This window comes from Alligator sinensis, unplaced genomic scaffold, assembly GCF_000455745.1.
Source record: "Alligator sinensis unplaced genomic scaffold, ASM45574v1 scaffold321_1, whole genome shotgun sequence".
In the NCBI taxonomy this organism is placed as follows: Eukaryota; Metazoa; Chordata; order Crocodylia; family Alligatoridae; genus Alligator; species Alligator sinensis.
The window spans coordinates 148,304-164,013 of NW_005841969.1; the positions used below are offsets into that span (position 1 = coordinate 148,304).

A 15,710-nucleotide genomic window follows, 5' to 3' on the forward strand; every position below is an offset into this window, starting at 1 on the left:
CAGCAGGACCTAGGACTGTACTTGTATAACAAAAAGACCTGTTCTACAAACAGACCCCAAAGGCACAATCAGCCCCTAAAGGCCATTTAGTTAAGAAAATATTTTTAGAGACCTGATTTTGATCTCATGCCTTTGTTAACAGTATGCATGGCAGTTAGTCTTGTGCAAAATTGAAGTACAGTCAAAATTGGGCCCAAAGTCAGTCAAAACCGCTATAACAACTTTAGACCTATTTCTTGCTTAAACAAAAATCAATCCATGTTTCGCAAATCTAAAAAATAAAAATAAAAATGGACTAGATACTTTTATGGGTTCCACAAGATCAGTTTATGCTCTTTCTGCTGACTCTATGAGAGCTGAATAGCTATAGAGCAATGATGCTGGTTCAGAGACAATATTTATGCAGAGCAAATAAACACTATGGCTGTTAAATAAAAATAGCCAGACTATATCTTCAGCTTCAGCAGAACAAAGCTGGGGAAGTAAAGTGAAATCTTCCTTCTGTAAGGTTCTTTAAAAACATACATTTCAAGTTTGTGAAAAAAGGGAAAATCAAAGAAGGGGGTCTATGAGAATTACAAGTCTTTTAAGTAAGAACTTTAGCAACCCTAACAATCTCAAGAGACACTTAGTACTCTCCTATAAAACCAAAATTCATTTTTGTTGCTTTTGCATCATACCTTTGGTAAATAAATAAGCTCTGGTACCATCTCCTTGGACATTAAAATTCTCTGACCAACAGTGGCCTAAGAGACAAAAAAAAATGTAAAAAGAAGGACTGTGGTTTAAGAGATATAAACAAGCTGAAGAACAAATGCTGAACTAAAAGAAATCTCTAGACAATACCATTTTTAAAGAAAGCTGTGTTGTATCATATCTTCCATAGTCTTGAAATAACAACATCCCTCCAGGTTTCAGTAATTTAGTCAGTCTATTTACAACTCCTTGTAATCTTCAAAAACAAATATGATACTGGTGAAATTCCAAAGATACCTGCTTTATTTAGCTGCTTGGTCCAAGATGTAGGTTTCTGAGGCCTCAGCGTAAAGAATCTCCTAAACATGCTAGATGCTAACAGCCTCAGTACAAAAAACAAGAGAGATTCACAAATGAGGGTGCAAAGGGACACAAATTTAAACATGATGGAGAGAGGAATCAAGTTCTTTCCTCCTCTTAAACAAAAGTTAAAGGATGGATTAATGTAGGGTTCTTGAGATCTGGACCTCTATGGTTAGAAGGCTGGAGTAAGTTAGAGGCAAAGCAGCAGGCAGAAATGTGATGTACAGTGAAATAAACAACCGTCTACCTGACTGGATGGAGTGGATCAGGCCATCTTTCTAGGTAGGAAGATAAAAGACTGAAGCGGTAAAGGAAGAGGAAGGCAGATGGGAATCCATCAAATCTCTGTATCTAGATATCCAGCTAATCTCTCTATCTAGGTGTTCAGACAAGGCATATAATTGTGCTATGTGTGTGTCTATCCTCTGGGAATGGAAGGGAGACTAAACTGCACTTGTGAAGGGGAATCCAGTAGAAGAAACCAATCTGGACATATTGGTGGGAGGTGGGGGGAACTCAGTGTCACCCTAAACAACTGTGGTATAATAAAGCCTTCTTGAACACAAGGGGTGAGTACAGAAGACATCTGAAGCACAATCCCTCTTGGGGCTCCTTCTACAGTGTTGCAACTCATGCACTGATGCTTGCCTGGGGCTATACCTAATGGCACAAACTAGCCCCTGAATAGCAACACTGAAGAATTCCAACTTACTCCCACTAATCTTGAAGGTGCTGACTATTTCTGACTTTTAGGAGGTATCTCAGGAGAAAAAGAAAATTATGAGCCAAAAGGAAGCATGTAAAAAAGAGAATTTGTTCTTTTATTTTTAACTTAAGCATGGGATTTCCTTAGAAATCAAAAATTTAAAAGACCTGTTTGAACACACACAGCCGGTCCCAGTATTTCTGCCCTAGCAATAATGGTAGTCAGAATAGACAAAAATAGTAGTCAGAAAAGAGAGTTAGGCACAAAAATAAAGACTCTGCATAGGCGAATATGTCTTTTGGGCATTTACAAGGAAATCTGGACAAAACTTACACATATATGTACAAAATGGAAACGTTCTGAAAAATATGACCCAGTAATTGCACATTCAATACAGGGCACAAAGAAGTTTGACACCTTCCAAATTATCACTTGGTTTTGAGACCAACTTCAACAGAGGGGGCTGCTAGCAGAATGTTGTTTCTCAAAATCCAAGATGAGCAACTGAAAAAAGGAGAACACAGAGGCCTAACAGCAAAATATTACCTGATGGTTTCTAAGGTAGTAAATACAATAAACACCTGAGGAATTGACCTTTGCAAATATCCAGATTCATTTATTTGAGCCTCTTAACTATCATTCTCTGTGTTTTCTTTGCCATCTCTCAGATTTCATACTTCTAGACAGTTTCTATTAAGAGCTCTTAAAAGCAAGGGTCTAGATTACAGTTTTCTTTATGCTATCACTTGACTTCTACATGATGCCTATAATGAATCTGGTATCTTTTAGTACATGTATGTCAAACCCGTCTGGCTCATAGTGCTGCTTATGGGCTCGATCCAGACCCACTTCTGGTAGCAGGGCAATTGGCAGTGGCATTAACTGCTGTGTCATCTCAGGGAGCAGCAGGGATTAACTCAGCTATTTCTCGCCTCTCTGCTGTTGAAAAGCTTCCCCAACAGGGCTCTGTACCCTAGAGTTCAGTGGCAGGCTCTCCCCCTGCTCACCCTACCCCAAAATTCCTGGCCCTTCCAGGAGCCCCACAGATCAAATGACATGGCTCTGCAGGCTGGATTCTTCCTGAAATCCATATACTTAACACCCCTGATTTTAATACATAAACCTTTGGAGACTGCATTACACTACAAAGATTACTACACAAAGAGATGTCTTCTGGCTCCTAAACTTCAGGGGGGAAAACCCCTTATACTCAAAGGGTTAATGTGAGGCAGTCCCCAGGAATTCTGACTGAACATTCAGTTATTCTTTCTAGTGGCAAAAAGGTGCAATAAAATATATTTGATCTAAAACCTTGCCCACTGCACTCATGTAGATGTGAATCCTCTGTTTGAATTGTGTTTGGAATATGCACCCAGGCTTTGCAAAACACTCTTCTGCACATAACTTGTGCTCATCTTTGCACAAACAGGAAGGAGAGATATCCTATATAGGAAGATCTTTTTCAGCAAAAAACTAATCATTAATAACTCAACCACTCAGGCAAGGAAATAGTTCTCAAATGTAAAAAAAAAAAAGAGGTGAATACTGTTCTATTGTTTGTGGAGTACATGGAAGTCCATTTGCAATGCAGTTCGTAAAGCAAAAATCCTACCATTATAGGTACAAGATGCATTTCCTTTTGTACAGTCTGGATAAATGAGGAATTGAATTGCAGTATTGAACTGGTGAGTATGAATTACATATACCCTTTGGTATTTTCCCCATAGAAGATATTTTCAAAATTAGTCAGATTTAGAAACAAAAAAGGTGGTTCATTAGATACTGAACATGGCTTTAATAGCAAAGCTGAGAGCTTTCAACATAATATTGTGCACGAAAAGTAGATTAAATGTGCTTAATCCAAACAAACCACATACTCTTAAATTAATTTATTTTTAAGAGGCCAGCACATATGCACTTGTGTGTAACTAAATCAGCACCCCAGACCTTTATCAACATGTTGTAAGATGCTAAATCAAGGATGTTTGTTTTATGATCACTAAGAGTAATTTCCCTCTGGGAGACTAGCAGTCTGTTCCTGAATTTGTAATTTTCTTGAAGCACTGTCACTTTTAATAGGTATGTGTCTTACTAGAATTCACTCATTTCATTTTGATGGTGACAGGAGCCTCACTAATGAAGTAGTTTGACCAGCTTCTCTCACACATCTGAAAAGGGGAAATGGCATTTAAAATGCCCTGTATTATGCAAAATATAGCATGCTAAATAATAAATTCAAGATTCATCATCTTGCTTTGATAGTCTTGAAAACCACTAGTGATAAAAGAGCTTTAACCCATTTGCTTTGCCCTTCAGTCTTCATTTACCTGTCAGGATGAATAGCAGAGAGCACAAAGACAAGAAGAATGACATCCAAGATCTCATCTGGAAAAGGGCAGGGTAAAGCATCATCACACACATCATGAACAAAGGCAGAACACCAGGCTGGATTGTAGGATGAGTGTGACTGTCAGGATAAAGATTAAGAGAAGCACCAAGAGAATAGCAGTGGTTAATACATTTAGCATGACTCAAGAAACGTTTTTTCAATTATTCCATTTTGTAAAACATTTCACATAAAGCTGATTCTGTTCTGGGATCTTGTTCAAGCTGCGAGACAGGCTTACTGACAGCATTCATTCTCTCCAGGCAGAGCAAGACTTTGTTCTTTGGAGTACTGAAAACTCCAGTGTTGTCAGAACCATAATACCCCATTTCAAAAGGATAGTTTTCTTGTAGCCTTCTGTATTCCAGGCTTATGGGGTACACCACACACTCAAAAATGAACACATTAAATACCTTTACCAACTCCACTGCTCCTGAAGCAAAATCACAACAGTACAGAAAGCCCCCAGGTGTATCACTAGGAACACAAAATAAACAGTGATTAAGGAATTGCTATTGTAAAGGATAAGAGTCTATGTTGATGGTCACAGAACAGAACAAGGCTTCTTGGGGGACTCTGCAAGGCAGCACTGGGTACACTGAGCAAATGAGTCAGATCTGAAAGAATACTTGCCAACTACTGGTGAAGTAGAGGAGACTCTCAGACTTTCCTGCACTGCCCAATAGCCAGGGAAGAAGTGGCCAGGAAGAGACAGAAGATGGTGTTGGATGGAGTCAGAGAGCCATAAGTAGTTGTGATGGTACCCTGATACTGCATTATGACAACAGGTCAAAATTTTACTGTGAGGTTGTTTTGTGGCTCTCTGCAGCTCCACTAAGATTCTCTAGCACTGGCCCATTCATGTCATATAATCAGTAACAGGAAAAACATTTATTTTTCCTGCAATTAAGATAATTACTTATCAACAGTTCTGAAAAGGTCTAGGTATCCTGATTCCCAGGTATCAATTGTGCTGGGTTTGATCTGACTGTGTGGCTTGGATTGTTTCCTTCCATCACCTATTGCCTTCTTAATCAAATACATGTTATTTTCCTGTAATGTTGCTACCCTTTCTCTTCACATCCACTGCAAAGCCAGCTTTTCCCTCACACCAAACAATGCAAGTGACACAGTTTTATCAACTCTTTCACAACCAGCATAAGAAAAGGTGAGCAGAACAGAAGCTAAGCTACTGCACAAAGAGGATTAGCCCTCAGAAAATTCATTAATTTCTCCTAAAGTGCTATGGATTTTGGACAGGATGTTATGGCAAAAGAATGAAGTGAACTTGTGCCTCTGCCCAACAGATCTTCCAAATTATACAGTTTAGTAGAGGCTGTGTATAAAGAATCAATAGGAAAACTCTTTTGGACCTAAAACATCCCATCCAGAACAAAACCTTTATCAGTTTTGCAACTACTAACCAGATAAGCCCAGGGATTGTGAAATCAAGATCTAGCATGGGTGAGGGCAAGCAGCTGAATTTCTGATTGACCTTGGGTGACCATGTGGGTTTATTGTTAATACTAGCCAATTGCCCATCAAGAATGATGGATGTGGGGTGCAGGCAGGGTCAGAAACCTGCATCCGGCTCCCCCCACCACCATCGAGACCAGGCCTGCTCACCCTTTCCCGCACTCCACTGTGGGACCAAGCCTGGCCCCAGCACCCTCCCAGCCACTGTTTTGGGGCTGGGCCTACCCAACCGCCCCAGTTGGGGCCAGGCTGTGCCCAGTGTTCCTCCCCCATACCCTCCATTTTGGGGCCAGGCTGGGATCGGCATGCCCCCACCCCTCCTCCGCCATAATGGGCCCAGTACCGGGCCCACCCCCCATCTTCTCCACCGTCGTTTGAGGGCTGGGCCAGGCCACTCCCCCCCACCCTCCATTTCGGGGCCAAGCTGGACCCGGCGCGCCCACCGCCACCCCCCCCCCTCCCAGGCCTGCTCCTCCCCTCTCCCGCCGCCATGTCGGCCCGGCCCTGCTGTTCCCCCCAGCATTGAGAGGGAGCACTGCAGGAGAGAGAGACGGGGCAAGGCCTGCAGTGCTGGCCTCAGCCCCACCCTTTCGTATTTAATGCCTGCAGGAAGCGGGCCTGGGGGGAAGGAAAAGGGTGCTGGCCTTGCCCCCCCCACAAAAGCGTCTCAACCCCGCTCCCCCCTGTGCTGCTGCCACTACCTCCAAGGAGCAAGGATGGGGTGGGTGCCACCTCCAGGGAGCAGGGCAGGGGAGGTGAGGCTAGCACAGCTGGCCTCGTCCCCCACCCCCTGTGTCCCCATCATCATGACAGTGCTCCACCACCTCCTGTCCAAATGCTGTATTCGCGCTCTGATTGGTTGTTTCTGTCAGTTCAGTAAATGTCTTCACTGAAGTAGAGCTGTCTGTTTGCTGCTTGAAACTTCAGGTTGCACTGGGCATCCCCAAAAGAGGTAAAGACCCTCTCTTAGGAGCAGAACTAGATGTGAGTCAGGGCCATGGAGAACCAGAGAGCAGGAGGGATTGAATGGCTAGGGTCTGATAGTGGGAGCGAACTTGGGCTTTGCCCCTGATCTAGAAGCCTGGGCTGGCTTTGGGTGGCAGAGAGGGGGGTGTGCCCATCAGAACTGACTGACCTAGTTACCTAAATGACTCAGTCATTAGGATGTATAAACAGATGATCAGAGAAATCAGGAAGAGACCTTAATGAAAAGTTTCCAGTCAAATAACAGGCATAAATCTGGTCTGGATGGTTATCCCACGGTTGATTTATATTAAAGAAGCAATATCTGTGTAAAGAACCATTGCTTTTATTTTTAATTTTGGATCATAAAAACATATACATCCATATTCCCAAGGAGATGAATTTTTTCTTTCAACCAGAATATGATCCCAGCTGTTTCTACCCACTTTCTTGTATGTAGACAAAAGGCAATTTTTATGATACCAAATATAGCCTAAGTTCTACTTAGATATAAGTACACATGCCTTTGAATAGGTAAGGTTGTTAGGTTTGATCTGGGCAGTGCAGGAAAGGCTGTGAGGTAAGGTGTTTCAATGCACCTATCTGGTCACATGTATGATTTGCATATAAACTGAAATCACCAACTAAAATATTGACCAATAAGATTCATAATTACAAGAACTCTTGCATTAAAAACATCTCTTGTTTACTAAATATCAGTTTGGGTTTTTCCTCATATATGTACCCAATGTGTTTCTCTCATACTTTGTTTTCCCTAGTAACAAAAGTTTCTTCTTTCATTACATGGTGTTTAAGGGATAAAAAATGTTTGGTCTGGTAGTGAGACCTATATACCATTCCAAACACTTAAACCCACTGCCTGTGTACTCTTGGCAGGGCACTTAATTCTCTCTATGCCTCAGTTTCCATGTCTGGATAATGGTGTGCTTCTATAAAACGGATGTTGTAAGCCTAACATAGAATTTGCATTGAGGATGAAAGTCAGTATGGAAATGGAAACTATTAGTATTTGTCTGTAGAACCAATACTAGCTTTTGGAGAAAAGAGTTGAAAGAAGTCTCTTCTTTCCTCTGATCTGTGCACAGCTCTTCCAATAAATACTAACCACATACATGGCAAAGAAAATGTGCTTACCTCCTAAAACAGAAGCTGCTAAGCAGATGGGATGGCATGGCTCAAGGGATTAAGTAATGCAACACGAAACTTCTCTTCACATTACTACAAGCTGATTCCATTTGATAGACAATAGTGAAGTTCAGAAGTGATGCAAGTGGTCAGGGATAGCACTCACAACATCTTGCAATGTGCATGGCACTGCCATTCATGTCACCAGTGAATGTGACCCCAGATTCTGTTTGGTGGCTATTTGGTAACTTGTGTGATAACAGTGGGTGCCTTATGGAGAAAAAAAAAAAACAAAACCAAAAACAACTACCTTCATAAAATACTCCTGCTCACTGGTTCTAGGACAGTCCTGAGGAACTTCATGGGGAACATTGTACACTGCACCTATCAACACTGTCCTGCATTCTGTAAGTAAAATTTCCTGGTACCTACAGCAATCAAGTCAGCATTTTTTTCAGGAGCAGACTAGCTTAATACTTCTGTTTAGTTAACATAAGGCAGGGCTGTCCCACTTAATTGCCTTGCAGGCCAGATCTGATCTTCAAGGCTTCTTGCAGATTGGAAAACCCACCCCCAGCAGTTGCCTGTCAGAGAGGCTCCTGGAGCTGCACCCTGGGCACAGATATAGCACCCAGAGCCGAACACTGCCACTGCTAGTGCCCCCCTTTTCCCTGCTAGTCGAGTTGCTAGCAGTGACTAAAGACCCTGAATTTGGTGGCAAGCAAGGAGGTGAGGGGGTGAACGGCAGCTCTGAACCCCTGGGTTCCAGAGCTGTACCAAATCAGTGTACAGACAAGCCCTGCAGGCCCCAATTTAACCCCTCCCAGGCTACCAGTTGGACAGTCCTGGCATAGGGTATGGATTTGGAGGAAGGGGTGTGGCTGGCACAGCTTATCGTAGAGCCTTCAAAATAGGAAATACACTGTTTCCAGCACCACAACCAACCTGGAATTGAAGTAGAAACAAACAAAAATAAACAAACAACAAATAAGGCTTAACTCAGATTTTTTGTTCAAAATCAAGCAAAAGCATTATAAAAGTTTAAAACAGGGAGAAGAGGCTTTGTTTTGCTGAACACCCCAACACTCAAAACATGGGCCCTAGGGTCCAGGATCAGGGCCTAACTTCTCAGTAGCTGGACCAGTCACCTCTCAGAAGCAGCTACACAGGAAAATACAGCTTTTTTGTACAATTTTGCTGTTCTGGAACAAGACACTAGCTTATACAGAACAAAAGTATATTCAGCTGCAAAATTCTTAAGGAATTAGAAGTCCACCTCCCAATGACTTTAATTGGAAACTGGGCAAATCCTAGATCCTCAACAGTATTTAAGTACCTAACTCCCAGTAGAATTAGGTATCTAAATACCTTTGGAGATCTAAGACCTGTTTTCTTTAGGTTCCTCTGAAAATTCTAGCCAGAAGTTAAAGCTGGTATTGTGAATGGTCAGTAGTTATTGACTGAAAAATTACTTCCTAGCATTACTACATTTTAAGCAATCGCTTCAAACTGTAGATTACATGCGAGAAGTTTGCAGTGCAGTACCTCTAGTATTCTGTAAGTAGCATTGCTACCAGGGAAAGATTCTAGCTTCCCAGGTTCTTTTTCAGAGTTCATGTGATGCTTATCAACAACAGATTCCATTTGTCTTTTGGTGTATGTACATCCTTGGACAGAAGTAAAACAGTCCTCTGAACTGTTCTGGCAAGAATATTTGTCTTCTTCCAACATTCCAGGAATAATTGCAGATATGGCATGGCTTACAGCATTCATGCTGACATGATCTTGATCTTTTCCCTCTGTTTCCATTCAATTTCTCTTTGCTTGTGGAAGAATTTCTGGAAACTCCAGAAACAGCCAATTACGATTCTTGAAAAAGTTATTTTATAAGTCTTGCAAAATGCATTCCAATATTTGCTGGCTTCTTGCTCATATTGGTTTAGAATAAAAAAAAAGAGTGAAATATCAATGTTCACAAGAATTATGAAACATAACAAGACTTTAAACTGGAAAGGGGCTGATCGCTGCACTAACATTTAGGAAATCTGATGTTTTCCACATGGAGCTTCTTTAAATCAAATATCAAGGCTTCAAGCCCAATCCTTGTGCCTTTGCTCAAGCAAAACACCTGCTAAGATTAAAAGGGGTTTTACCTGAATAATGACTGTAAGAACAGGTTTTTTGTGTGTTCTATATTTATTCTGTAGTATAAAGGAGAATATGATGAAAATACACAATTAAAAGCTTATTAGCAAAGTTAGATCCCTCTCAGGCTTCTCTTCTGTGTGCAAGAGACATTCCTATTAAGTACAACCACCCCCTACCCCCCATGCTGTTGTCTTTATTTTTGCAATAACAGCACACTGTGTTATCTCATATTCAGTTAATGGTACACTGTAATCCCCAGGTCCTTTTCTACAGTACCTCATTTTAGCCAATAATTCCCCAATCTGTATTTGTGTGTGCAATTATTATATTCCAAGTGCAGGAACTAGTACTTGATTTTGTTGTTGGATTTCATCTGATTGGTTCAGAACATTTCTCCAGTCAATCCACATCATTCTACATCCCAGCCTTACCCTCCAAAGTGCCTGCAACTCTACCCAATTTGGTGTCATCTGCAAGTTTGCTAAGCATGCACTGTCCCATCATCCAAATCATTTATGATGTTACAAAATACCAGACCCAGGATAGACCCCTCTGAAACTCTGCTTGATACCTCCTCTAAACTAGCTATTAATGACTATTCATTAAGTATGATGATCCAGGCATCAAGTTACATATTTATACAGTTTTATACATTTTTTGTGTAATGTTCTTAAATTAAGGGTAAGAACAGATGACATACTGTATTTACTCAAATACAAGATGAGTTTTTTACCCAACTACCATGGAGCAAAAAGAGCCTCATCTTAAATTTGTAGACAGTGAGACCTCACTAAATCTACTGTCTGTCTTTAAACTGCTACTAAAAGCAGCATGTGCTCAGTAATGGAAACTCACTATGAAGCTGATTAAATGTAGTCAACACTGAACATGACTATAAAATACTTGGCCCACATTTGGCAAACATGTTAATGGGAACCTACCACAAGGATAGGATAGTGCAACTCATTTGAATAAGTTATATGGTAATGTCCATTGAGTGCAGTCCCCTTCAGTACCTACTTTTTTCAAAAGAACCATGACACTGAATACATTTTGACTTCTTCTTCACTCCCATACCTGAGCTGCACCTTTCTTTCCCATGTCCAATGATTGCTGGTTCTTCGCCAGCCTTAAAACATCACCAAACTGGGCCCCAAACAGTTCATCCAGAATCACTGTCATCCTCTCTCTCAGCCTGATGTATATAATTAGTGTGGCCCTCCCCTCCAAAAGGTAGAGCCAGACCAGGCTGCCCTGTGGCTCATCTGCATATACATTTTTGGAGGATCCCAGGACACATGACAAGAACACCCAGTTCCAGGTCAGGGGAGGGGGGTAATTAGCACATGTATCCTTTGGGGGGTATGCCTGGAGTGCACACACATCATGAGCAGTACTGAGCTGTGGGGTCATCATGGCTGGAAAAGCTGTCGACTGGTGGGGCCTAGCCCAGTGAACTACATGGTAATGAACTTTTGGCTTTGGATAAATTTCATGCATAGTTTGTGCTATATATAAGTAGGTGCCAATATGTTACTTAAAAGTGTGTTTATGAAATATCAGTGCTAAAACTTGCAACAGTTTCAAAAAAGGTGAAATACATCAATTTTGGATGTACTAAATCTATGGGTACTATATGCAAATTACTACAGCTATGTTTATTTCAAGGTTATTTTTTTCAAGTTAGTTCCTCCCTTCTATGAGCTCAGGGAGAGCAGGGTCTGACAGTAAAGTGGGGAGGGTGGGAAGGAGAGGAGCTGCAGGGGGGAAGAGGTTGAGGGGGAAGAAGTTGAGGTTCAAGACTAATTCAAAACACACCTCCAATGTTAGATTCTATGCCTGGAATATTATATCAAATTTATAGGGAGCAGGGTTCTGTCCGCTCCATTGCCCCCGCCTCCAGGAAGCAGGGTGGGACCAGCTGTGCTGGCCTACCCCTGGCCTCTGTCCCCTGTGTCCTCACCATCATGGTGGCACTCCACTGCCTGCCAGCTCCTGTTGGAATGCTTGTTCACACTCTGATTGGCTACTTGTCAGCCAGTCAGAGCATGAATAAAGCATTATGGACAAACAGACAGACAGACTTAGGCTTTTATAATATTAGAATATATAAAATCTTTTCTCTTTTATGATTTATGAATGTCTATGAACAACCATATGTTTCTTGCTAACTACGATTCTCTCTAAAAGTATTATCGAAAATACAGTCCTTTAGAGCTGTGCTAGCCAGTGCCCCTACACATATCTACTAACAGCACTTACTCTTTTAGCCTTACCAGTGATGTACTGTGATACCTGTGATGCAGGAGCAACATTGATGTTGCTTAATCTGAAAATACTTTAAGGAGATTTGCAAAGATATGGTCCTACACTCAAGAATTCTGCTCTCACAATCAGCTTCTTTATTATCTGATACATAATTTAACAAATATTCTGAGCCATCTTTATACAGCACCTCTTGTTATTAGTCACATCTCTCCTATCACTGTTGTTTGAAAAGAATGCTGCCTACGATCACTCCAGTATTTCAAAGTAAAACAGAACTGAGAATAGCCATTAGAGATGCTTGGATTAGGATAGACAGTGGGAAGTGCCAAGAGGGTGGGAGAATGCCAAGTACTAAACATTTGCATAATTCTTTAAATAATATTTAACACATCAAACTATCTTATTAAAGGGCAAGACCCAGCCATGCTGAGTAATAGTGCAGAACTGTTTCACACTGCAAGTGCCAAGTTAATTGAGGTCATACACACTGGATTTCAATAGTCTGTGGTGCACATTCATAAAGCTTATTCTGCTCAATGATAAAAATGCAAAACCAAGCCTCCTGTTCAAAAGATTCTTAAATCTGTTAGATTCAACATCTTCCCCAAAAGGTCTGATCAAAACCCTTGCTTTTAGCTCCTCAGTAATTTTTCTAAATCTGATCACTTGTTTAATAAATGAAGAAAATGGCTAAAATTAAAACCTTTAAGATTCTAGTACTGAATTATTAAGCAAGTTCTGAAACAATGCTAGTTTGTTGGCCAGACTTTTTTTTTAATAATATCCTTCCTTCATTGTACAATATCTATATGTGTAGCATCACTGTCAATTAGTTTTCCTACTAAAGTTATAGAAACTACTATTATTAAATTAATTTAGTTAACAATTTCTTTATGAATTCAGCAGATGCTACAGAGCAGAAAGATTACATGTCAAATTCAACCTAATGCTACTCTGCTAGTGCACAGGATTCTGGTTAAGGAGCTGCATTGGGTAATGAAATTTACACTAATGAAAATGTTAACTTTCCTTTCTCAGTTCCTAAAAGTTTTTTATGAAGGAACTGTCAGGCTGGACACTAGAGGTTTGTGTTCATTTTGTTTATTTTATGAAGCAGCTCATTTGTAGAGTTTGTAGAGTTTTTCAAAACATGAAAAAGCACAATGTTTCTTGGTACTCTGAGCATCTGAAGCTAGGACCAGGAAGAAATCTGTTACTTCATGGGGTTTTTTTTCTTTAATGGAATCTTTTCTGCAGCAGCTTTCTGCTGCAGCCATGCTTGAGAAGAGGCTGGACATGCTAATGAGTCAACCAAATGCCTGGAAGTGGGTTCATCAGTCTGTTCAGTTTTTGCTTTTCATGTTGAGGTTGGTCAGAGCTGTTCTATTTTCATGATATTTCAATATTGTGGGAAACTGTCATTTTTTCCCCCCTTACTGCAGTTTCCAAGGCCCTAAAATAACCTGCTCATTAGCTTTGGTCTAGTTCATTGTTAACATAAATAGGCCAAAATGTGCTACTACTTGCAGTGGGAAGCTGGAGCTTTTTGAAGGAACATTACCAGCAGTACTCACCTATTCAAGTCTTAAACAAGAAAGCATTCATAGAAAATGTCCTTGGATTCTTACATTTCTTGGCATTAAGCAAATGCTTATTTTATTTCCAATGAGTGCAAATTAAGATCTAATTGATTTTAGATTATGAGGAAGAAGGTTATGTGAACCATAGCTTAGTTTCCAGCTGTGGGTTCATTTTCAGTGTTTTAGCTACAAAAATGAAAATATTAGAGGTGAAGTCTAGAAAAATAAACATTGTCTTCATGGACTTAGATAAAAAATAAGAGAAAGGGAGAGAATTTAAAAGGACAGGATGATAGGATAGCCCTAGAATAGGGTCATATTTCAGGCTGGTAGGCAAAGTTGTTCCCATTAACCTTGAGGGGAAATTTGAGCCCTATTCTCAGTGTATTAAACTGCAAAGAGATAAGTGGCACTAGAAAAAAAAATCCCTTGGTCACATGGTATTAAAAGTGAGGAAGAGCACAGTGCAGAAGATATATTCACAGGAAAGTTAAACATGCTTCAACCTGTGCCATAGCAATATCAATTAAAATGTGGATATTTCAACAGCCCTAGAACTTTTGAAACACATTACTGCCCCAGTGCACATATATTAATTGTTTCCAGAATAGCCTTTTAATAGAAAATAGATTACCACCCTCCAAGATAAATGCTGCAGTAGGTTTAAAGCCCGGTTTCTTGGTTACATGAGGCAAACAAAACAAACCCAGGACCCTGGATTTCTTGCATCCTGAGCCCTCCCTTCACTTATCCCAGTCAGTGTGCATTTAAATACATGCTATGATATTGTTCATCACAATGTGTAAAACAATCTGGTCTGACTTTCCAATGCCTGCAAATGTGTTAAACTCTATGTTGTGTTGGTTACAAAGGACCAACTCACAGGATCATCATAAAATTCTAGTTTATTGGATGGATGCAAAAGTCAGACCATAAACCTTGGTGCTGATCCCCTCAAACACACACACACACACACACACACACACACACACACACACACACTCACAGTAGCTAGCTATGAACACTAAGCACCAGTGTCAAGATATACCTATCCCCAAGCGCTGGAGTCTGCCGTCAATGGCCAGTGGAGGCTTCTTTCAGTGCGATGTTGCTTCAGAAGGGGGTCAACGGCTGGTCCTTCTGGCTGGACAGGCAGGGTGCTGGTCAGGTCAAAGAGGGTGCCATTGGGGGTAATTCTTTGCTACCTTTTATCCCTCTCTGGCAGACTTTGGTGACTCCCCAATTCTTGGGCTTACCCAATCCACAGGTCGTTGACCTCTAGGGGCGTCCCTCTTAATAACTGCTGGATGGCAGCTGTCAGCCCCAGGGGTCACATCCGCAGGTACGTGCAGTCTTGGGAGTCCGTTGATGAATGTGATTGATTCACTGCCATGATGAATAGAGCTCTGGAAGTGGTTGATCAGGGGGCATTTCAGCCTCAAGGGTCTGTTTCCAGGGTTGATTATTTCAAACCGGGGCTTCCCTACTTTTAACAGTGAAGTTTCAGGGAGTTCCTGCCTCTGTATTGATTCTTTCCTCTTCTTGGTCTGTAGTTTTGTAGGTGTTAATTGCTGCTTGTTAACTTGTTTATCCAGACCAGCTACTGTGTTGCACAATCAACGAATGATTCATTCAGGGACCAGCTCCATACAGAGATTCCTGCCCCTGCTAACCTTGTTACATGGTACAACTTACGTTTAAACTTAAAGTACATTTGTATTTGTACAGGCTCTATTTTCACTACAAGTACACCTTATATAATAATAATAATAATAATAATAATAATAATAATAATAATAATAATAATAATATAAAAGAAAAAGAGAGAGGAAGGAAAAAAGGATAGAAAAGAGAAAGCATCCCTGAAAGGGGGCAACTACTGCAAAAGAGCTTTTGCCATATGGAGGAGCTTCACATTTGAGTGGGGACAGGCAAAAAGGTTTCTTGCTAGAGTTGCATACCTCTGTGGAGGGAAAGA

The 15,710-nt window shown here is 40.9% G+C and overlaps 1 protein-coding gene across 1 annotated transcript in view; it reads right to left on the bottom strand.

Moving 5' to 3' along the window:
• METTL8 (methyltransferase like 8) overlaps positions 1–15,710 on the bottom strand; it is a 46,193-nt gene that overhangs the window by 3,756 nt on the left and 26,727 nt on the right. Inside the window, 8 exon segments of the mRNA XM_025200511.1 lie at positions 681–747; positions 847–952; positions 4,093–4,232; positions 4,565–4,628; positions 8,623–8,681; positions 9,282–9,437; positions 9,561–9,622; positions 9,625–9,672. Coding sequence (XP_025056296.1) covers positions 681–747; positions 847–952; positions 4,093–4,232; positions 4,565–4,628; positions 8,623–8,681; positions 9,282–9,437; positions 9,561–9,622; positions 9,625–9,672 — 702 coding nt within the window.